Genomic DNA, 25,244 nt, shown 5'->3' with positions numbered 1-25,244 from the left:
GTACGATGTACATTGTTCAGAGAACTTGTTGTTTGGTTGTTTTTTAAGGCATGCGGGCCCGGAGGTAAAATTAAGGAGTACTTCAACTACAGTCTTTTACACTTATATAATATATTGTTAACATCGAAATTAAACCACAAAATGAGGACTTTGTGTGATCCACGAATTGTTGTATCGGATCTGGGTATGTTTTCACGTGTATCAACACAAACACAGGAGAAAATCCAAGTGTGGATCAAACGTTATTAAAAAAACAAACGAACCAAACAGAAAACAAATTATTTTTAACGAAGATTCATTTATCAATTAAAGATATATCTGCCGATCAAAATTAAACCTTAATTACAACACTCAAAACTCAACTCATTACAAACAAATATTTTTAACCATTAATTGCCAATTTATATTCAACAGAAACATTTCAAATCTCAGCCATCTACAATGACGTAACCACCATTAGTTTTTATGCAACTTTCGGTCTTCGTGCTTACACAATAAGAGTGTTTGTAATTTACATTGAAATTGTTCTTTACAGCTTTATTTATGCGTGTTGTTGTTGAAACGGCTCTAGTGCCCAATGGGTCGTATCGCCGTTATTTTTCGTCCTCCACACACGATTATTTATCCCCCATTTTTGGCCTACCAACGAATTCATAGTGGAAATTTATGAGTAGAATATATTACGTACTAACTACTTCGGCGCGGTTTCACCCGCTCTGCTGGGCTCCTATTGATTGCAACGTGATGTTTTATAGCTTGTAACCTTTCTCGATAAATGGACTATTCAATACAAAAAGTGTTATTCAATTCGGACCAGTGGTACCGGAGATTAGCGCGTTTAAACAAACAAACTTTTCAACTTCATATAATGAAAAAAAATTGATAGATAAAAAAATCCTCTAGGTATAACATATGTGATTTTTCATGAGATAAGTCAGTAAAACACGCAGACGGATCACGGATCACACCAGAGGAGTTACAAGTGTGTTGTCGGCCTTTTATGGGTTAGGGATTTAGGAATTGGGGAAGAGGCCTAATTCCTAGTCATAGACCTCCGGTAACTTCATTCACACAACGCAAGCGTTGTTTTACGCCCGCCATTATTCTGTAAGGTTTTTTTTTAATGAGGAAAATCATCCAATGACTTCTCTAAAGGTCTAAAAACCACCCCGTTCGTACTCCTGCCTTTCGAGCCATACCCCGGTAACCCGCTAGCAGTTATCTACTTTTTGGGTAGTCTTTTTACCTTTCTAGAACCCGGGTTTTCTACCTGGAGCTGCGGACTGACTGCTAAGGCTGTCCGTGTGTTCTATAGTATCAATCTCGTCAAGCCAGCCCATTCGTGATGAAGCATAGCTCTCCTACCCTTAAAAACAAACGACCTTACGGCTGACATAATAAGGGTCACATAACCACGATAAAATAATATCAAATTGAAAGCATTCGCCATCGACAAACAAAGAATCGAAGGTTACCTTTAACTGTGGTTTAAAACGTATGGCATTTGAACGGCCGTGGTCGATGCAAAGTAAACATGCAGGAATAATAAATTCAATGGATTTCATCTAACTACACATGAAGCTATACAAAACCAGTTTATCTTGGTCTCGCTTCATATGATCTTGGCGTACATTCAAAGGTCAGGTTATACTGGTTTTGTGTGGCTTGATGTGGGTCTTGTGGACAATCCATTTTATAAAATCGTTGTATTCTACGATGTGCACGCTATATGCATACGTTATTGAGGTTTGCTACCTTTCTATTGGTAAATGGTGCTGTAGAACTAGAGATATGTTTTTTTTCAACCAGACTCGTAATAACAATTTGTGCAGCACACAAGAGTTGTTCCATAAGACAGCCAAACCCGCGACACGTTAAACGACAGCCAGTTAAATTCAATAGCTTGAGAGCCCACTGCTTTTTTAAGGGGGAAAATCATCCAATGTCTTCTCCCACCTTGGGCGAGACGAGAAAGAGTGTCAGACTCTTACTGACTAAAAACCACCCCGTTCTTACTGCTGCTTTTGGAACCGCAGCCCCGGTAACCCGCTAGGTAGTCCGCAACTCCCGGGAATAGTCCAGGAAAACCTAGACTAGATGAGGTTCATCAAAGAACGCTGATACCCAGCGTACAAAATCTTTTAATAACAATGTCTATTATGCAGACTAGCAGTTATGATCATGCAAACATTCCACTTCTCACACAGAGAAGATTCCACTTCTCACACATACATACATTTCTACATACATACACATCGTCACGCCTTTAATCCCCGAAGGGGTAGGCAGAGGTGCACATTATGGCACGTAATGCCACTGTGAACACCCACTTTTCACAATTTATGTTGTAACTCCCATGTAATAGGTGGTGAGCCTATTGCCATATACCGGGCACACTTTCAGTCTCCGTGCTACCACTGAAAAATTTTCGAAAAACCGAAAAATACTTCGCCCGACCCGGGAATCGAACCCGAGACCCCTTGCCCGGCAGTCGCACTTGCAACCACTCGGCCAACGAGGCAGTCCTATTCACATTATAAGGTAAATAAAAGAATAATGTAATACATACATGTCTATTCACATTATAAGGTAAATAGAAATATAATGTACATCGTATATACTCGTAGCTATATACAACAGGTTACCAAGCACCTGTAAAGACATCGTGACCTAGTTACGGAAGGTACTCGATTGATTTTCGGTCGGTGATCAGTCATTTCGTGTTGATAGTTGTTGTAATTGTGTTGGTTCGAGCCGTACCCGACTTGGTAAAGAAAGAGGTTCTGTGTTTGTCTGTGGTTCGGTTTTTGTTGGTGTGTGCACGGATGAAATGAAAATTTTTTATCACTTTTCTATCTGCTTTTGAAAATTGTAATACATATTATATCAAGAAGGTTAATAACAACAAAATTTACTTTAATAAATTGAATAACTTTATGTTGTAGAATTGTTTTATTGTAGTTAAAGATAATAAATTCTCTTAAAGCTCGAAATAATAGATCACTTTAATATACTTTCCTCATTTAAATACTAAACATTTTATTTTTTTAAAACACTTTTTATAATAAACATTTACTATGAAACTTTTCCAAAAAAATATCAGCTGCAAAAATCTCAACGCATTTTTCAGGGCACATTCAAAATGGTCACGTCGGTAACACGTTTCAGCGTAGCATGAAAAATATTTCAGCTTTAGACAGATTGCTGTGGACTGAAAACCAAAAAAAAAAATAACCAGTACAAACTTTTCAGCACTTTTTAGGAATACAAATAACTCGAAATATCAAAAATAATTGCTTTTACCGAACTTTGTATTTTAATTTTGTTGATCGGAAATTTAAAGTTATTTTTTATCAAGAAATACCTACTATACGAGAAAAAATATTATTTTTTTAAAGTACTACTCATTTAGTAGTTCTCATAGCAACATCTTGGTTTTACGTTTATCTACATTTATATTTTTATGTAAACCTGTAAATACATTTGCAAATTCTATTATAACACATTTTCACCACAACATGGGTTCCGTCTATTTGCTCTTGACGTGGTGACCATATTTTATTTTTAATTTTCAACCCTAAAACCTCTTTTGTTTGTACCTATTGCCAATATTAAATTATTTTACGACTAAATGAGTGAAGGATTTTAATAAGTTCTTGTTTTTTTATAATTTACTGTCGTATAGTGTTCGCAAATAAAAAGGTTTCGGTTCTTTTCTAGACCACTTCTATTTTAAAACCTAATATAAGCCCGAACTCATAATAATAACTTGTAAACTGGTGTTATATGTGTTTAGAATTTAAAATAACCCTAGAAGTATTAACATACATTCCCGTGCGTACGGCGCATTGCGTCGTTCAATTAGCCATCAGACCATCACAGATGGGGCTCAATAGGGCTGATGCCCGACCCGGAACTGCGGACTACCTAGCGGGTTACTGGGACTCTGGCTCAAAGACCAGGAGTAGAAACAGGGTGGTTTTAGTCAGTGTCTGATACTCCCTCACGCCTCACCCAAGTCTTGAGAAGTGAAAATATGGCTATCGGCTCGCCCTATGTTGCCTGCCTTTGCTTATTTTTAGATAAATTTTAATCACGTCATATCAACAGCCTATAAATGGTCACTGCTGACCAAAAGCCTCTTCTCACATGGAGAAGATTTGAGTATTAATCACCACGCTTGCTCAATGCAGTTCGGCTCTAACATGTGATAATAATGTATCCTATTTTATAACAAGAGCGTTATAACCAAAAATAGGGGGTTTTTATAGACAACGTTACCGGAACGGAACAGAAAATCAATTTTGGTTAAATATTAACACAATGGGCGAGTGAAGTTGTTAATTATTCACATTTTGTTAACACACGGGAAGTGAGCTTGGTGTTAGTTAACTATATTTTACAATATCGTGGTGGCCCGGAGGTTTAAGACATCCGCTTCTCGTTCATGAGAGTTCAGGTTTGAAACCTACCAACGGTAAGTACCAATGTGTCTTTTTCTAAGTTATACGTACTTTCTATGATTATTTAGACACCACTGACAAACGGTGAAGGAAAACATTGTGAGGAAACCTGGACTTATAATTTCTCATTATAGATTTGAAACCTTATTAAGCTAGCGTGGTGATTAATACTCAAACCTTCTCCGTTGAGAGGAGGTCTTTGGTCAACAGTGGCTACTGGCTGCCGATGATGATATTTCATGAAATTTTGTGATCATAGCCAACAATCCGCAGAAATCAATAGAACTTCTCTTCAATATTGATGATGGGGAGATACCTTCAAAAGGCGCCTAGCTTTCTGAGGATTTTTACCTCACTAATACCACCCCGGTGGCTACCCTCAATTCCTGTAAGGGGCACCGAGTTCTCTTAATAGACCTGCTCCGGAGCCCCCACGGTGCAACGCCTGTTACGGCACATCCCTAAAGAGACGCGCGTCTCCCATGAGCCTCACTGTGCAAGTTGCACGGCAGCACGTGACCACTGTGCCACCGTCTTTCCTGATGTCACCTAGAGTCTCCATTCTATGCGCCCGTAACAGGCAAGTACCTAAGGCGTCAGGTTACAAAGAGGTACCGTGAAAACGGATGAACATTTCTTTTTCTCACCTTTTAAACCTTCCCTGGACCTTCACAAATAATTCCACGCCAAAATTAGCCAAATCGATCCAGCCGTTCTCGAGTTTTAGCGAGGCTAAAGAACAGCAATTGAATTTTATATATAGAAAAGATTAAACTATAATAGTTTGAAAATCATTAAATTACATTTCAATAAAAAGTACACTAAAATTATAAAATCATAGTTAAAATTCAATAAATACAACTAAAAATATTCCATTCATAAAATTGAAATTGTAAAATAAACATTTATTATAATAGCCGCATAGTAATTAACCCTACATTCTGAGGTTAGGCATAATAGCCACTAGAACACCCGTACCCTTTGCACGTACCTAGTATAAATATAAACAAGCGAAGGGAAACCTCCCCTACTAATTAGTTCTAACCTAATTAGCGCGCACCCTTCTTTAACCGACCTTTAAGAGACAAACGCTTCACTAAACGTTAAGAAATTAAACAATCATTATCTATAAAAATAATAATCATTATAAAAAATAATCATTATTCATTATAATTTATAAAAAATAAAAATAACATTCATTATTTTATATAATTTAAAATTTCGATAATTCAAAATTTCGAACTTACCTCGTTCGCAGCGGTAGGTCGCGATCCAATTTCAAAATTCACAGATTCGATTGGTTCGCCCGCGGCCGGGATAGGTCGGGTAGTGAAAGGTGGTATGTACTTGGAGACTGGGAACGCGTGCGACCGAGCCGGCTACCCGTCAGACTGTGCCGCGCGGTGCGAAGTAAGCCGGACCGCCGTACTAAGCCGCCCGCGTCATATCAATAACTTTTATGGATTTACCGTTTATTTAGAAGCATTTTATATATAATTTTCGACCACACAGACATTTCCAATATAAAATGGACGAGCAATTTACCTCTGTTTTCGTGGTAAGTGGGTTTTTAACAAGGAAATTATTACGTAGATAAATTTGACCTAGTTTTGTGGCCAGTTCTGAATATAAAGTGGGTAGGTAGTATTATAACTCTTGTGTTGTTACCATCGATTTATTTCGTTGGTATTTCGGCAGAATTTACTATTCTTAAATATAAATTAGAGATAAATTGACGATGAAATGTTCTGTTTGGAATAAAAAAGATTTATAAGCAAAATTCAATGCGAATGAATTCAGAATTTCATGTCAATTCTTTGACTGTCGATAGAAAATTGTTGAAATCAAATGCTCCAATGAAAATGCACGAATGTAGTGCATTTGACATTTCAAGGAGTGAACAATACTCAAATGTAGTCAGAAAGTATTTGCTCAAATTCCGATCTAGCTTTCAATGCTCAATATTCAATTCTTTCGTATGGTATCGAGCATTTCATTATTATTAACAATGAGTTTTTTATTATATAGAAACACTCTTTGAGTTTGTCAGTATGTATATGGGAGCACCATGTTAGATCAAAGGGTCCCTCAGTATATATTAACTGACTTAGTAAGTTCTAACATTTGTGTTGCGTGTTGCAATTTCTCAGCAATGTTCTCACATATGTACAATTACTATTTTTTAAAAGAGTAATGAATGGAGTGTCTTGTTCGTTCTCCATTCGAAGCTACACTTTGGAACAAGCACCTAGCTTCACTGATGGTCAGACTGATAAACTATTATTTATTTCTTTATTTGTTAAAATTTCAAAAGTACCTATTTATGGTTTAACACGTTAAATGCAGAACAAGGCCTATAACACCTTGTCCATATCGCGCTTGTAGTTCGGCGAGGAAAAACAGTTTCACAGGGAACGTGTTAATTCGAATAAATGATTTGACTTAATAATAATGATGTTATTTCCTGATAGCACAAATGAAAATACATAGTTTCAGGCTCCATTATAATAATTATATTATAACCAAGAACTAAAAAACCTACATAGTAAACAGCCCTTTATTAAACCAAAAAATAACAACAAACTATAATGCAACTCCATTTCACAAACAAAAGCTCCCGATATTCCTAAACAAAAAAAAAATCGGTGATGAAAACTCAATCGGTACGCAAGCAAACTAGCCCGGATGACAAATCCGTCCGGTATCGACGTCTAGTTAATTATAAATCGGATGGCGCCGGCCACCGGTATACGTACTGGTGCACTCACCTCTATCCGGCACCGGTTTTAAATCGAAAACGGATTAATTTCTGACATAACAAAACATTTTTGAAGGTTAACGGTAACAAAAATCATGCTTCATTTTCTGAATTTTATATTTTCGTTTGAGTTTTACTGGAGGCACAATCACTGGAGGATTGGCTTGGGATTGAGATTCAACGATCGTGGAGGGGTACCCAATTCTCAAATGCCCAACATTGCTCTAATTATTAACCCACAAAGAGCGCATGCACGATAAAACGCACTTGTAACGCCTCTGGTATTTCAGGTGTCTATGGATGGCGGCGGTTACTACCATAAGGTGATCCGTCCGACAAAAGACGCACTTAGATGATCAACGAATGACATCATAAATCGTACGTGGAGGCTAGGCTGACAGCCCGCCAGGCACAATCACCTCGCCAGGTCAGAAGATCCTCCTTTTCTTAGAGAACTTAATTCTCTGTTCCCAAAATATCCATACACTCTAACTACACATACTAAAACACAGGATATAATTATACATGTGTGAGTATTTCGATCATTAATCCACAAAAGCAGCTAGTAATTAACTGGGCTATACAATCAGAACGAAAATAAACATCATGTGGGAACATGGAACATAGTAAACTAGTAATTTCCGATAGATGCACTCAGTACGGTAAACAAATGCGGGGGTAATGTCAACGTGGCAGTATCGAGCGATCATCGAGTTTAATTATAAATATGGACGCCAGTAGCGTCCGTGTACGGAAATTATGTTTGATTACATGCGGCTTCGCTTGCTTGGACAAAGGATAGTGGCCTAATGGCTGACATTACTAACTAATTTTAATATAAAATGTTCGGTTGAAGATCGAGCTTTGGCATTGCTTGTATGAAGTTTCTGTCAAGAAACCGACCTAAATATTTCCAATTAAGGATTTATTTATCAGGTATATAGCAAGATTCGTTAAATTCGCATGAAGCGCTGGAACTTCGTGCATATAAATACCTATCACCCTATCCCGGAATCAGGTAGTTTCCACAGTCAAAATAAGTTATTTCGATTTTTCAATACAATTAAATATTCAAAAATAATCACGCTTTCATTCATAGATGTGATGATCTAGTTAATTTTCGAATATTTCTAGCCAATAAATCTACAATTTGACGTAAAAATCTGAGGTTTAGGATTCAGGAAGGTGATTAATTTTGGCCGTACCTCAAATACAAATGATATACCATATAATCGCTCTATTATTATGTACAAGAGTGACACAAAAAACACAGCAAAATTTACTATGGTTACAAAATCTTTAAATATCCCAGAGGATACTTCAAATATTAAGAAGTTAAGCTCTATATTGTTTGTGGTCGGCGACGGCGACCTCTCGCGCCCGACACTGGTTCAGGCCATGGTGCGGAGCGAGAAGGACTGGGATGCCGTCTCCTCCTTCTGCGAAGCAGTCATGCTAGCTAAGGAGGAGGCGGGGCGCGTGAGAGAACAAACCTCCTCACGCCCCAGCCGTCGCGAAAGACACTCCGGGCGTAGGGGATCCCGAGACGATCTCCGGCCACCGTAAGTGCGGGCCTGCGGAATAAATTTATTTTTTATTTTATTTTTTTTTATTTTTATTTTATTTTTATTTTATTTTTATTTTATTTTTATTTTATTTTTATTTTATTTTTATTTTATTTTTATTTTATTTTTATTTTATTTTTATTTTATTTTTATTTTATTTTTATTTTATTTTTATTTTATTTTTATTTTATTTTTATTTTATTTTTATTTTATTTTTATTTTATTTTATTTTATTTTATTTTTATTTTATTTTTATTTTATTTTTATTTTATTTTTATTTTATTTTTATTTTATTTTTATTTTATTTTTATTTTATTTTTATTTTATTTTTATTTTATTTTATTTTATTTTATTTTATTTTATTTTTATTTTATTTTTATTTTTATTTTTATTTTTATTTTTATTTTTATTTTTATTTTCGGCGAGCAAGGGTAGCTCACCGCCCGAACAGAACCAGACCCGTGCGTGCGGCGCGTCGCCTCAAAGAGCCATCAGACCACCACAGATGGGGCCCAGCAGGGCTGATGCCTGATCCGGAGCTGCGGACTACCTAGCGGGTTTACCGGGGCTCCGGCTCGAAAAGCAGGAGAAGGAACGGGGTGGTTTTTAGTCAGTAAGAGTCTGACACTCCCTCTCGCCTCGCCCAAGGCGAGAAAAGTCATTGGATGATTTTCCCCCCTCAAAAAAAAAAAAAAGCTCTATATTGTTATATTGTTAGCTTGAAGGGTAAACACTTAACGTTTGTATTCTAGCTGTAATTTTTTGCTTACCAAAACAATACACAGTGTCATAACAATTCCTCCCATAATCGAGATCAAATACACAATACTCTAAAGTAAAAAGTCAGTCAAAGTTTACCAAAAGCCCATCACCAAAAACAACATCGTACATAATTTCCGTATATCGATCGGTTCGGTCGAGTAAGGTGTGTGTGACAGTTATTGGCGCGTGGCATCCTCATTAATAATGTTTAGTAGGGAGCCATGATAATAATAGATCAAAGTTTTCAGTAACAAACTCGTAAATTAGTTAAATTACTGGTCATATGATTGAAGAACGTACGTATATAAATTTATGATTGATAACGGCAGAGTCGACATTACCCTCAGTCATTTCTTTACCCTAGTATCTACGTCTCCTGATCCGGAGCTGCGGACTACCTAGCGGGTTTACCGAGGCTCCGGTTCGAAAAGCAGGAGTAGGAACGGAGTGGTTTTAGTCAGTAAGAGTCTGACACTCTCTCTCGCCTCGCCCAAGGCGAGAGAAGTCATTGGATGATTTTCCCCCCTCAAAAAAAAAGTATCTACGTCTAAATCTACATCAATGACTTTAAATTTTTGTGCATAAAATTCTTGAATAAAAAATAACACACAACAGATAAACATTTCAAACGATTTATATAAAACTGTTGAAATGTCTATCAACAGAAATAAAAATAGCTATCAGCTCAGTCGAGCCTGACAACAAGAGACTCGATCTATCAACAATCAATATATCGCCGACTTGATTACAAATTGTATGAGCCACTGATGCGTGCCGTCAACACGTTGTTTTAGTTTCAAACGAATGAGGTATTTTTAGATATTCCTGTTGATGATTTTTTGCACCAATCTTACTATAAAATTATGAATGCGAATGTGTGGGAGTTTGTGTGTTTGTTACTCAATCACATCGAAACGGCTGAAGGAATTGGAATTAAAGTTGAAACAAGGGTAGTGTATAGTCTGAATTAACGCATAGGATACTATTTATCGCACGAGAATGCGGGCAAAGTCGACCAGACCAGTCAACGAAGTACCAGATGCTAGTACAATATAGGTTTTTAGTTGAATTTACAAATTGGAGAGCCCCTTGTCTTCTAAAATTTATATATGAATCTATCTATACATTTCTACATAATTCTTAACTAGAACGCATTCAACTATAAATAAATAAATAACTTAATTTTTTCTCTTCAAATGAAAAATAAATATTGTAACAAAGAGAATAACAAATGAAGAATACGAAATAATGAATTGCATACAACAAACAATACATAAATAAATGATTGTTCATTTAATACAACAAAGGATTCATTTGAAATGAACAAATATGAGAGGATTTAATTTAAATGTTTGTGTTAATTAACATAGTTAATTATTTTAAGTCACAGTGGGAGGTTAATTTTAACGCTGCGTTTATTGAAATGTAAAATCAATTTTGTTTTTCTTTTATATTTAATCTGTTGTTGAAAAGATAAACAGAGGCATGAAGGTACATAAATACATCACTCCTTTTACGCTAAATGACTTTTGAGATATTCATACGGCAATAGGTTCACCCTCTACTATATAGGACTTATAACATAAATGGTAATTAAATTCACCGAGGAAAGTGGAAACTATCGTTTTCTTTTTCTTCTCCTCTAAAAATATCTTCTGATTTATTTCGTTGCGGGATCCAAGACAGTCATTCATGTCCCTGGGATGCGCCGGACTTCAGTGTTCCGGTGTTTTCATGGTTGTATCTACTGTAGATTCTGGCTTACAGGAGTTGCAGCGGTATGGGAGATTGTGGCGGGCTTGTCCATATAAAAGAGGCATGAAGGTACATAAATACATCACTCCTTTTACGCTAAATGACTTATGAGATATCCATACTAATATTATGAATGCGAAAGTGGGTATGTCTGTCTATTTGTCCGTCTTTCACGGCAAAATGAAACGATGAATTGGCGTATTTTTTGAGATGGAGGCTGACAGAGGCTACTTTTTATCTCCCAAACCCTTCAATGGAGGGTAGAAAAAAGGTACGCGGACTGTTTGTGATCAACAAAAGAAATGTGAATCATTGTTTTTGTAAATGCCGCCATGCAACGGGTAGCGGGTCCGATTTTCGCATGGATTTCGCACTTTGTGTGATCCACAAATTGTTATTTCGGGTTTGGGTGTCATGTGTATGTGACATTGTATGTTTGTAAACGCACCCACGACACAAGAGAAATAGCTAGAATGGGCCATTGATTTGATTTGATTTTAGCCATGATCGTCCCACTGCAGGGCAAAGGCCTCCCTACCTACCGTCCACTCCTCTCTGTTTAAAGCATTTTGCGGCCAATCCTTGTCATAAGTGCCAACATAGAACGGAGCATTGTTTTAAAAAAATCAGGCATTGTAATACTAAGAAATACAAATTCAAAATGGAAAACTAGACTTTACCAGACCTTATATACAGCTCATTACATAATACTAGACCAACAAGCCAGTCTAATTATAAGCCAGTGAAACTTTAAAACCAATATAATTTCAGTAATCTTTCAGCCTGAAAGCAAACTCCTTATACTGACACTAAAATTCTGTCTGAAAGTTAATGAAGTAATTATGAAACTGAAATTAGGTTTCGTTTATTGTGTAATCCAGAATTATGATACTTATAGACTATTATAATGTGCTGGCTTTTTCGGAAATACTTTCTTTTATACATAATTCGCTTCTGCCAGCGGTTTTACCCGTGTTCCCGTGAAATAAAAAGTATCCTATCATAGAAATCAGCACATACCATATATGCCAAATTTAATCAAAATTCGTGCAGTAGTTTTATCGTGATTGATGTATAAACGTCCAAATAAACAAACTTTCACATTTATAATATTAGTGTGATTAAACATCCCACGATATCATTACCATCAGTCCTTATCAGTCTACCATTGAACATAAAAAGTATGTTTTTTTTAATCCCATACTTTTTAACATAAATACCTGCTTACTTCAATACAACTATACAATACTATTTATAAAAAACTGATAAACCAACCGCTACGTGGAGTCTTTCTATGTTAAGTCTATAAAAATAAAACAAAGGCTACGAGCTACGAGTGTTCGTAGCGGCGTAGCAGCGTAGCATGTCTACGAGATGTAGAGCTCTCGTAGACGCTTATGTAGTCAAACACAAACAGTGTGACAAGTTTAGGATCTTACTTTACATACAAATAGACGACGTATTTAGTTAGGAATACGGATTATTTTGAATAAATAGAAATTATTGTAATACTTAATTTTGGTAACACATTTTTAATGCTACTAGTAACTATTATAAATGCGAATTAATATAACATCTAGATATTGACAGTGGAATTTTGATGAGTTTCTGTTAAACTAATTCATTAATAATTTAAAATAGTCACGGCATAGTAAACTCGCATCTATTCTTAAATACCTAAAGTTTATTTTGTATAAAATTAACAAATATAAAAATGATAAAACCGCTGTTACAATTAAAAAAAAACAAGACGTTAGCATTTTTTGGACAATCTATTTAATCGAAATGATACTTCATACTAGTTAAACTAGTAAAAGTTAAAGTACTTTATACTACTTTAAAATAGTGCACTATTTTAAACTTTACAGTACAAACAAACTTCTAAGTCATTTTTTTAGATTGAAGATTACCAATTTCGATGCCGAATAAATGCACTTTTCTTTGTATATTGCTTCGCTGTTAAACCTGCACTGTGACCATAGTTCATAATGAGATGTGTTATATTTACATATCCCAGGAATATTTACCATTAAAATTTAAAATTACATTTGAATATTTACATATTTATTATGGCATCGTTTATTTTTCTATAATATATATTATTAAGCCCCTATTACATGGTACTTATAACACAAATGGTAAAAAGTGAGTGTACATTGTATAGCGGTATTACGTGCCGTAATGTGCACCTCTGCCTATCCCTTCGGGGATAAAAGGTTTGACGTTGCATATATTATTATATTTTATTTTAATATTGTATATTTGGCAAAGAGGCATGAGTCATCAACCACTCAAGAAAATCTTAACTAAATTAAACAAAATCATAGCGTAACAAAAACTGATACCAATCTGAAACCTTACACGAATCTCATTGGATTCAAAAGTAATATATTTTCATGAAAAAGCGCTGTAAAAAGCCTCCCTGGCGGTTTCAGGAAAGGCTGGCTTATGTGTGTCATGTAATCAACTCTTACAGGATTTGAAATGGCAATCAAAATGGCTTTTGGAAATCGTCTGTAATTTTTGTTTTAGAGATTTTAAAAAGCTGAATTTCAGATGTCATTGACTCGTGGAATATCTCGCCTTTTTATCCACTAAGTGGTAGATAGAGGTGTGCCGACAATACACTCATTTTAATAGCTAATAATAGGAATTGACTTAATTTCTCTTTTCATTTCAGGCCCCAGTAATTGTGAAGTTTATTTCTAATACACTACATAGTATAAAACAAAGTCGCTTTCTCTGTCCCTATGTCCCTTTGTATGCTTAAATCTTTTGATGCAGTTGTTTTTAATAGATAGAGTAATTCAAGACGAAGGGTTTTATGTATAATACTTGCACAATACATCACCATTGCACCTATGCGAAGCTGGGGCGGCTTTCGCTAGTTTAGATAGATATAAGATCCACATCCACCTCCCTCCCTCTTACAATAATAGCCTCAACAACATACAAGCTAAATTTATTGACTCTAGTGATCCTTCTGCCTACCCCTTGGATAAACAAGCGTCATACAACGTTTTTGCGTCACCAACTCCATTGTTAGCCAACAAAGTTGGGAGATATCGAAATAGTTTCACAAACTAAACGGATTGTTTATGGAAGTTCAACCTCAGTAAGATTACCTCTTTGCTGGCTTACAGTTGCTAACAGGATCAGGCTTAAGGGTGCTTCTCCACAAGAGATGTGCTATGGAGCTATGCTATGAAGATGTAATAGCTAAGCTGTGAAACTATGTGATCTTAACTAAATTAACTAAAAATCACGGTTTGATCACGTATTATTAACCACTTGTATGTCGGTATATAAGACACAATAGAAAACACATTGTGTCTCGCGTAGATCTGCGTTCCGACAGACAACGGGTTAATGAAGAAAAGCTCTACTAGTTTCGAGCTAAGTTAAGCTTTGTAGCTGTGCGAGTAAGATGTGCTATGATGATGAAGATAAAGATGTGCCGCCGTAAAGTAGCTGTGCGAGGAAGATGCGCAGCTCGAGTATGCGATGTATTGATAGTAGGGAAGCCATAGCACACATAGTTAGCTCGCCTCTATAGCACGCTTCCATAGCACACATCCTTAGCACGCCTCTATAGCACGCATCCATAGCACGCATCTTTCCATATAAAAACATAGCTTAGCCGAGTCCGTTTCCACCAGTGCTAAGCCATGTGTACCAATGAATATGATTGATGGAAGCCAAACGTATCCACAGCAACGTAGCATAGCACATCTCTGGTGTAAAAGCACCCTAATATTCAGTGTTTAGTCTGTGGTATTCAGTGCTTTGTGGTTACGTTAGGAGCACTTTGTTTAGGAATTTATGTAGTAATAGGGCACTTAGATAGTTCCTAGAAGATTGTAATTATTTTTTGTTACATCACTAATTTAGTATCATTCGTTCATGTCATTACCCCGTCACTATGGTCCGAGGTCAACGACCACTGTCATTCTTGTGTGTGGCGAGTGCAGTCGCACCTACTTATATATTAAATAATTAACATTGTAATATAATGTAAAATACAAGTCATCTCACATCAAGTCGTTTAATTTAATAAACACAACAACAATACATGGTGTCAGAAGTGAAAGTAACAACGAAATAAAGAAGATTCGTTTGTTAACGGAAAATTTTAAAAACAAAATGTCTACCGAAGACGTCGGCGACACGAGGTGCCGTGTGGCCGGTCTGGAGTGTCTGAAATTATCGTCGGAGGCAACCGCGAACAACGCGGAGGCGTGGAGGAAATGGTGGCAGCGACTGGAGTTATATCTGCTGGCATCAGGTCTGGACAGGTCGGAGGAGAAGCGGAAGGTGGCCATTCTGCTTCACAGCATTGGTCCTAAAGGTATTGAAATTTTCAACACCTTCAACATCAGCCTGGATCAAGCCAAAATAGAGGACGTCAAGGCCAAATTCGACCTGTACTTTGAGCCACGTAAGAATCTTACCATGTGCAGGTACATATTTTTCACGAGGAGGCAAGCTCAATCCGAGAGCATCGACGATTTCATCACCGATCTGGAGATAAAGAGCCAGGATTGTGAGTTTGGAACCCTGCGCGAATCCATGATCCGGGATATTTTCATCGCCAACCTGCACATGGATTTGTCACACATCCGGCAAAGGCTGTTGCAAGAGCCCAACCTCACCTATGAGAGGATGCGAGAGTTGGCGAAAACCCTAATTGTCGCACAGCAGGATGCAGACAAGATGACAAACAAGTCCATCGTCGAAGACGGCGAGAAGGTGATGCAACTGCGTCAAAGGAGCGGCGGTCGACGAGTCTGTCGACAGCGTGCTTCAAGTCAAACGCCACATCGGGCCACGTGGAAGTCTCCCAGTCCGATGAGGCAGTCAGCATCAACGTGTGGTCGCTGTGGGCAGTCTCATCGAACGAAGTGCCCAGCGATCGGAGTACAATGCAGGTCATGTAACTCATTTGGTCATTATGCTAAGTTTTGCTATAAGAATAAACAAGTCAGACAGTTGTATTCGTTTACTTCCAAGTCAATACAAAATGATAATTATTTTGTAGGAATCTTAAACAGTCAGTCGAGTCAAAATCATCTTAGTCATTCACATAAACAGTCACACAGTCAGCCACAAACACAGTCACGCAGTCAGCCACAAAAACAGTCAAAAAGTCAGTCATATAGTCAAACACCAGTCAAATCGCACTCACACACCAGTCATACAAGTCAAATATGTCATAATAAAAACAGTCTTACAAGTCAAAGTTTTAATAAAAATAGTCCTATAAGTCAAATAAGTCGAAATAAAAATAGTCAAAGTGAGCATCATTATCATTGCTACACTAATACAAGTCCGTCCGTCAGTCGCAAGACAATAAATAACAATAAAAACAGTCATAGTCTAGGTCAAGGACATGTTAATTATAATAAATCTAATAAGAATAGTCAGTCCGTCAATAAGTCACATAATACACACTTCCAAAACATTCATCACCACAAGTACACTAAGAAATCACATCATTGTCAGTCAAATGTAAGTAATACAGCATCAGAAACAAATAATCACAACATGCATTCAAATATACCAAACGTAGCATCTCATCTAAATAATTTAAATCAACAAATTAGTCATGTCAAGGGTAATTCAGTTTCAGAAAATCATTATTCAGGTAGTTCATGGAAAATAAATTTACATGTGGGTAACCGAAAAATAAATTGTGTCATAGACTCAGGCGCAGATGTAAACGTCATATCTGTCAAAAACTTCAAATTTCTTAATCTGTCAAAGTCACAAATTGATAAATGTCATGTAAATGTCACAGGATTTGGTGGCAATAACATTCCAATTCTAGGCAAAGTAAATTTAAAATGTAATTTAAACATAGAAAATAGAAATATTTGTGAAAATATAGTGTTCATTGTAGCAAATATACTCTGTCCAACTGTCTTAGGTCTTCCCACTTGCGAAAAATTAGGTATAATAAAACGTGTATTTTCCGTCACAAAACAAGATTTTTGTAAACAAATTCTTACACAATATGATGATTTGTTTAAGGGTCTTGGATGTCTACCCCCAGTCTGTCATCTGAAACTCAAGCCTGGTGCAGTTCCGTGTATTGATCCGCCAAGGAAAGTTCCGTTTGCGTTGCAAGGAAAACTGCGCGAGGAATTGGATCGCATGGAGCAAATGCAAGTCATACAAAAAGTCACAAAACCAACTGAATGGGTAAATTCTGTGGTAGTCACTGTCAAAAGTTCAGGTCAATTAAGAATATGCTTAGATCCTAGAAACTTAAATAATTGTATAATGAGAGAACATTATCCGTTAAAGTCTATTGATGAGATACGGTCACAGTTAAAAGGTGCTGCATGTTTTACGCATCTAGACGCTTTCTCAGGTTTCTGGATGATAAAGTTAGATGAATATAGTTCAGATCTGTGTACTTTCCAAACACCATTTGGTAGATACAGGTACTTAAGATTGCCTTATGGCATAAGTGCTTCGTCTGAAATATTTCAAAGAATTATGATGAATTTGTTCGGTGATTTGGAAGGAGTTTTAATTTTCATTGATGATATTTTAGTACATGGTCCTAATGAGTCGGTTCATAATGAACGACTACATAAAGTTATGCAAAGAGCACGTCAAGTTAATTTAAAATTTAACAAGTCGAAATGTAAATTTCTAGTGTCAGAGGTATGTTTTCTTGGTTATGTATTTAATAAAGATGGTGCTAGGGTTGATCAAGAGAAAGTCAAAGCAATACTCGAGATGCCCACACCAACCAATGTCAAAGAGTTGCAAAGAATATTAGGTATGATTAATTACCTAGGTCCATTCATCAAGAATTTGTCAGAAAAAACTCAAATATTAAGAAATCTTTTGAAAAAAGATTCAGTCTGGATTTGGGATGAGAATCATGAGAAATGTCTTAAAATTTTGAAAGAGGAGATCACAAGATCACCAGTCTTAGCTCATTACAATCCACAAATTCCATTAGTCTTGTCAGTCGATTCGTCAAAGTCAGCATTAGGTGCAGTAATTTTGCAAAATAATAAACCTATTGCATATAGTTCTAAAACTCTCACCATAACCCAGGAAAGATATGCTCAAATTGAGAAAGAATTGTTAGCAATACAATTTGGTTGTGAAAAGTTTCACCAATATGTTTACGGTCATAGAGTAACAGTACATACCGATCATAAACCATTAGTCTATTTATTTAAAAACCACTTCATGATGTACCTGCAAGATTACAACGTATGATGTTAACCTTGCAAAAATATGATTTAGAAGTCATACATGTACCTGGTAAAGAAATGTATATATCAGATACTTTGTCAAGAGCAGCTATTCAGGAAAATTATGTACCTGAAAATGAGTCTGAAATGTCATGTCATGTAAATTTAATGTATTCAAATCTTGCAATTAGTAAAGAATATAGCACAAAATTAAGTCAGGAAACTAAGAAAGATGAAAGTTTGCAATTGTTAAAGAAATATTATTATGAAGGATGGCCTAAAAATAAAAACAATGTAAGTCCATTATTAAAACCATATTGGAATATTCAAGCTGAAATTCATGTAATTAAAGATTTAATATTTAAAGGTTCAAAATTAATTGTTCCTAAGTCAATGTACAAAGAAATGTTAGATAAAATACATAAAGGTCACCAAGGTATAAATAAATGTTTGAAATTAGCTAGAGAATCTTTGTATTGGCCAAATATGTCTACAGATATAAAAAACATAGTAGAACAATGTTTAATATGTGCTAAATTCAAACCATGTAACCAAAAGGAACCACTACAAAACTTTGAAATTTGTAAGTATCCATGGCAACAAGTCGGTATAGATTTAATGTATTTTGATAATTTAACGTATCTAATTGTCACTGACTACTACTCAAAATTTATAGAAATTGCTTTGTTAAACAAAGACAGTCGTTCAAGCAATGTAATTACACATTTAAAGTCAATTTTTGCACGTCATGGGATACCATTATCTTTAGTGTCTGATGGTGGTCCACAATTTCAGTCAGTAGAATTTAAAAATTTTCGAAATGAATGGGACATAGAACATGTAGTCACTAGCCCATATCATTCACAGTCAAATGGTCAAGCAGAAAGCTCAGTCAAAATTGTCAAAAATATGCTAAGAAAATGTAAGGAAAATGGGTCAGATCCATACATAGCATTATTGCATTATAGAAACACACCTAAGAATAATCTGTCGTCACCCGCTCAATTGTTAATGTCTAGAACTTTAAGAGATAACATACCAGTGTCATATAAAAGGTTAAAGCCAAAGGTTGTAAGATTTAAAGAATATGAAAAGTCTGTTGACAAAAATAATTTAAATAAGTCAAAGTATTATAATAGGAATACTAAACCATTGTCTATGTTACAACCAAATGATCATGTATATTTTAAGAGAAATCCTAAGAGTCATTGGGAACATGCCACTGTGAAGGAAAGATGTCCAGATAATAGGTCATACATAGTAGAAGATATAAATAAAGTCAGGTATAGGAGAAATAGGGTACACTTAAGACATAAATATTGTAATGGCAGTGACAACCCTACTCCTATGAGGTCCAATTCTTCGCAGGGGAGAGATGAGGGTGACAGACAGGAGCCGGAGAATCCAAAATTCCCACAATTGTATAAAACTAAGTCAGGTCGTGTTGTGAGACCAACACAAAGGTTAATTGATGAAATTGATTAATTTTTTAATTTAAGAAGGGGGATGTTACATCACTAATTTAGTATCATTCGTTCATGTCATTACCCCGTCACTATGGTCCGAGGTCAACGACCACTGTCGTTCTTGTGTGTGGCGAGTGCAGTCGCACCTACTTATATATTAAATAATTAACATTGTAATATAATGTAAAATACAAGTCATCTCACATCAAGTCGTTTAATTTAATAAACACAACAACAATACATTTTTAAATACTATATTTTGTTTTGCATTTTAAGTAAGTAAAAGTTGTGTGAAACCGAAAGTTTTTTTTTTTTTTGATAAAATATCAGTACGCTTGTTCTTTTTTAAAGGAGGAAAATCATCCAATGACTTATCCCGCCTTGGTCGAGGCGAGAGAGGGTGTCAAACTCTAACTGATTACTAAATCACCCCATTCCTACACCTGCTTTTCGAGCCAGAGCCCCGGTAACCCAGAAACATGCCATATGACGCAACTTAATTTATTCATACCCTTACTTTTTATAACAACTGGTATATAACAACACATAGATGTCATTTTGAACTGCAAAAATGCCATGCCTTTTAACCTCAAAAGGGTAGGTAGAGGTGTGTGGATGCTTGTGTTAAAAGTCCCACGTAGTTTATTGCCATAATTATACTGGGTCCAGTTCCAGACTCCGTGCTACTACTGAGAAATTTTCGAAAGCCAAAAAAATCCCAGTAATTCTATGCCTGACCCGGGAATCGAACCAGGCACATTGGCATATTTTGAACTGCTGAATAATTTATTTACAAATACCAACTCAAAACACGTTTCATCCCCATCTTAACATAAAAAATAAACACACACAATAACCATCGGAACTTAAAATATATCTTCGACGAACGAACGAACGAAAAAAAAAGAAAAATCCTTGACACGGATGGGCACACAAAATGGCGGATTATTCAAGTAGATATTATTTATGGAGGGAAAAGAGGCCGACGAGAGTGTAGCACGGGAACCGGTACATATTTTATAAGCTGAACGGGGGACGTACAAACCTGGAAAATTATTTAGTCGTGAAGTTTTCTTTAAGATGTGCAAGAATGAGTTTGTTTTGTTGTTTGATGAGGAACTGAACTAGTTGCGAAATGCTGCTAATGAATATGAGCCTCTAGCATGGCTTGAAATTTGGAAGGCGTGAATTTCTGTTTGTATGTAGCTAACGACTTTGTACGTACAAATAGGTGATTCCTGTTTTTAACATCCCCTTGGGAATATATGGAGATTCTATCTTAGTGCTCCCCTCCACTCCTTAAGGAACATATGTGGCAAGTTTCAGCTTCCTAGGCCCAGTAGTTTTGGCTGTGCGTCTGTCAATCAGTCACTCATTCACTTATTAACGCAAGAGTTTTATGCACATAAGATTTGCAAAAATAAATTCATTGTTTTCATAGTCTTATCTACTTTCTATAACTATCTTAATTCTAACAAAATGTCTACTCGTAATATCAAAAACAGACATTTACTCTCCATCTAATGTTCTCAGATGTAAACATAAGTGTGACATATCAATTTGAGAAATGATAAATGTTTCAGTGATGAGACATGAGACATTATTCCTATTACTAGATGTTTTCGCAGAAATATTACACTTACGATAACAATGTCCTATCTATCATGGCCTAGATGTGTTTTATTGTTAGTTTATTTCTTTTTGTAGGCAGTTAATGTGTTTGTAATAAATAATATCTCTGGAAAAATAGTCAAAATTTACAAAAAATAATGATGTTGTTTTATTAATGTAAAATTTAAATTAAATACTTTTACATCTAAATATATTTTTTATTGTAGACTACATTCATGTCATTACAGTTCAGTCCATTATCAACTTATTTACAGATTAAATAAATAAAAAAGTACTCTTTCAAAATTATAAGCAACACAAAAAGAAATCCGTAGCCAACTCCATCTAGTGGTAAACGCAATAACTAAATCTACTGCTTTGCGCCATCTATTAACCGTTCACTGAAACTACGAGCGTCAATTAGTTCGGCGCGTTTTCCACACATTTTAGCCCGGCTTTTCACGTGGTGTTATAGGAAAATTCTCATAGATGGCGCTGTTTTAAATTAATGAAACTTGTAGTACTGTTTGGTCCAATTTATTCACTTTAGCATAAAATGTACATTATTACCTATTGCAACTATTATTTATAATAGTTATAAAAATCTCATGTTTGTCAACTAATGATTCAACGTAAAAAATCACCGCAACTACATCAACATCCACCTATTATGAAATTTTCTGAGATTTTTGATATTTTTTTAGAATTCATTGAAACCTTTACTTATTCTTCTTTAAAACGATAGGGAGAAGCAGATTTAATGCTCCTTTTAATAAATTTTACCCTATGCTCCTATGAACCAATTTTACTCTAGAAAACGTGGCAAGAAAAGTCCACAAAATTGATTTTAATCTTTTTCCCATTGATATAGAGTTGAAATTCAGAAAAATTCAAAATAATCTCTTTTCAAACATATTAAAAATCTACATAAATATAAATAAATACCTGTAGCCGTATTTGTTTGGTTGTCCTGCGCATTATTCTTCTCATCCTTGGTAGTCTTCGCTTCGGAGCTGGTGTTGCAACCCATTTTGGAAACTAATTAGTTCACTAAATACAAAGTATTGTCCAAAATACTTATATATAGGAACACTGCACTATGTATGTGTATATGTGTTTAGGAACTTTCCACTATAACATAGTTAGTCTGTTGAAGCTCTTGTTTTAGTAGAAAAATCTGAAACAAAGAAATTCATTGTTTTAGTAGGTATTTATATATTTTCATACCTTAACGTCTTTCATCCCTCAAAGAATATATAGACCCCTGTTTACCGTTTGAATCAAAGATATTTCGGCACTGTTGCGCCATGGATCGCGCGTTGTAATCGGAAACTCATAGAAATTAATATAAAAATGATAAATACCTATCCCATTTTAAGTTCTTATGACATTCTATACGCCTATTAATGCCATTTAATAAATATATAAAAATGTTTTATATATTACTTGTATTATAATAATATGGGTGTTACATCAAATATGCAGTTGCTTGTTTGCTCTTTAGGCTTTTTTACTGACGCTAAGTCGGCAAACGTTCAGACTGGTCACCTAATACCTAATAAGCGATCAGCGCAGCCCATGGACACCCGCAACACCAGAGGAGTCATAAATAACTGTTATGTACTTAAATACTGTTTTTTCGGAAAATATAAACAATCAAATACAAAAAAAAACATTTTAAATAACTGACGCAAACAACTTTCTGACAATTCGTTGAATTTCATGATTAAGAAAAAAAAATTAGAAGACTTAATATTATATTAATGTTAAGTAGAATTAAGTTCTCGTCTCCCTTTAATTAAGAGTTACTTAATTATTAAGTTAATTGGTGAACTTTGGAGGAAAATATTAGCTTAGTCATCAGATCTTTGTTTTAACTTTAAATGCTTTGCTTTGGTTGGTAAGATACTTGCTATGCTTGCCGTGTGATGACGTCAGAGTGAAATACAATGGCCGCTACTCTTTCCGCGGGTATCGTAAGAGCCGACTGTTTATAATATAAGTGTGATTGAAATATATAAACCCGTACAGACGTTTTTCTTTATGAAAGCACCTTAAGTTATTAGTTGAATATTGGTTTGCGCTTCTTTTGTTTGTAATATGTGATATGATATTTCGAGTATAGTTATAGTCAAGTCAAAAAAGTCAAAATTATTTTATTTCAAATAGACCAGGATACATACATAACCTCACGTCTGTCTCCCATGGGGGTACGCAGAGACAATGGAACGCCAATTGCTACGATTCTTACACACCTCTTTCGCTTCATCAACAGTAATCAGTCTTTTCATGCATACTCGTCACTTAAAAGTACTTTTAATTTGGCTCTTCTTAAATATATCGCCAATCTGGTCGCTATATGTCCGTTTAAGGCGCCCTCTACCGACAGCCCCATAAGTAGATATAAAAATCTCTTTCTTTTCTTACTTTAGTGGACACTTACAGTACGAGGAAAAATAAGAATGGAGACAAATGTTTTCTAATCTGATGACACCATATGTCATACTAAACACAATACAAATAGGTACATGCCAGTATCTATCGTATACCACCTGGCAGGCCACACAATCACACTAGCCCAGCCTCCCCTTGAATGCGAACATTCGACTGAGGGATTCTCAAACAAAAGGGGAGAAATGGCAGCTACTAATGAATCCTATTCATCGTGAGACAGGGGAGATTTGCACAAATGGTGTATAGTTATATTATGTTATGTACGGCACGGTTTGTTCTTGTGAATGTAATCGACTTATAGTTTGGAAATTAAATCATTTATTGCAATTAGACCGATAAAAGGCACCTTTAAATGTCAAACAAAATATTTAAAGCTATAATACTGCGATTTCCAATCCGTTTGCCAAACAAAGAGATTATCTACTCTCACAGTCTGATGATGTTATTTCGTATCGTATCGTCACGCCTTTTATCCCCGAAGGGGTAGGCACATTACAGCACGTAATGGTGCTATACAATGTACAATTGTACACCTACTTTTCACCATTTGTTATAATATAAGTCCCATGTAATAAGGATGAGCCTATACTGGGCACAATTCCAGAGTCCGTGCTGTTACTGCTACTACTTTCTACTACTGCTCTTCTACTGTACTTTTAATTTAGCCCTTCTTTAATATATCGCCAATCTGGTCTCTATATGTCTGTCTAGGGCGCCCTCTACCGACATACCTACCTCTCTACTAATCTAACTTCCTGATAAATCTAAGATTAGCCCTTATTTGAAGCAATACTTCAATCAGCGTTTATCAGTGCGTATAACTAGCGATACCGGGTTTTCCACTCGGCTGGCCGTATTGATCAAACGATGTCTGGGCTAGGATTTACAGGATAACTCTTATTGTAACTACATAAGGTTCATTTTAGATGTCGCTTTCGAAATTCACACGTTTGTGGAGGACTCAATGGGATGTGTGTGTTTGAATGGCAGCTCAGTGTGATTTCTTTCGTGTGAGTATTTTATACATTTCGGGATAAAACAGTGAGTAATGTGTGTCGGTACATTTACATAGGGACATAAAAATGATAATGGGGAAATAAATGATTGTGTGTTTTGTTGTTGTGTCCTTTTTTTTTTTGTTAACGAGGGGAACATTCAAAAGGCGCCTAGTTTTTTGGGGAAAAACTTAGGGA

General features: G+C 35.7%; 1 protein-coding gene across 1 annotated transcript in view; it reads right to left on the bottom strand.

Annotated features, from left to right (window-relative positions):
• Positions 1-25,244, bottom strand: part of LOC118276666 (sperm surface protein Sp17) — a 192,488-nt gene that overhangs the window by 126,608 nt on the left and 40,636 nt on the right. The window contains exon 2 of the mRNA XM_035595089.2: positions 22,543-22,774. Within this exon, the coding sequence (XP_035450982.1) occupies positions 22,543-22,627 (85 nt within the window). The 5' untranslated portion in view covers positions 22,628-22,774. The remainder of the gene's footprint in view (positions 1-22,542; positions 22,775-25,244) is intronic.

The sequence above is a fragment of the Spodoptera frugiperda genome, chromosome 17 (assembly GCF_023101765.2).
Source record: "Spodoptera frugiperda isolate SF20-4 chromosome 17, AGI-APGP_CSIRO_Sfru_2.0, whole genome shotgun sequence".
Classification (NCBI taxonomy): domain Eukaryota; kingdom Metazoa; phylum Arthropoda; class Insecta; order Lepidoptera; family Noctuidae; genus Spodoptera; species Spodoptera frugiperda.
Note: the sequence above shows the minus strand (reverse complement) of the source record. Positions and strands in the feature narration are given on the sequence as shown.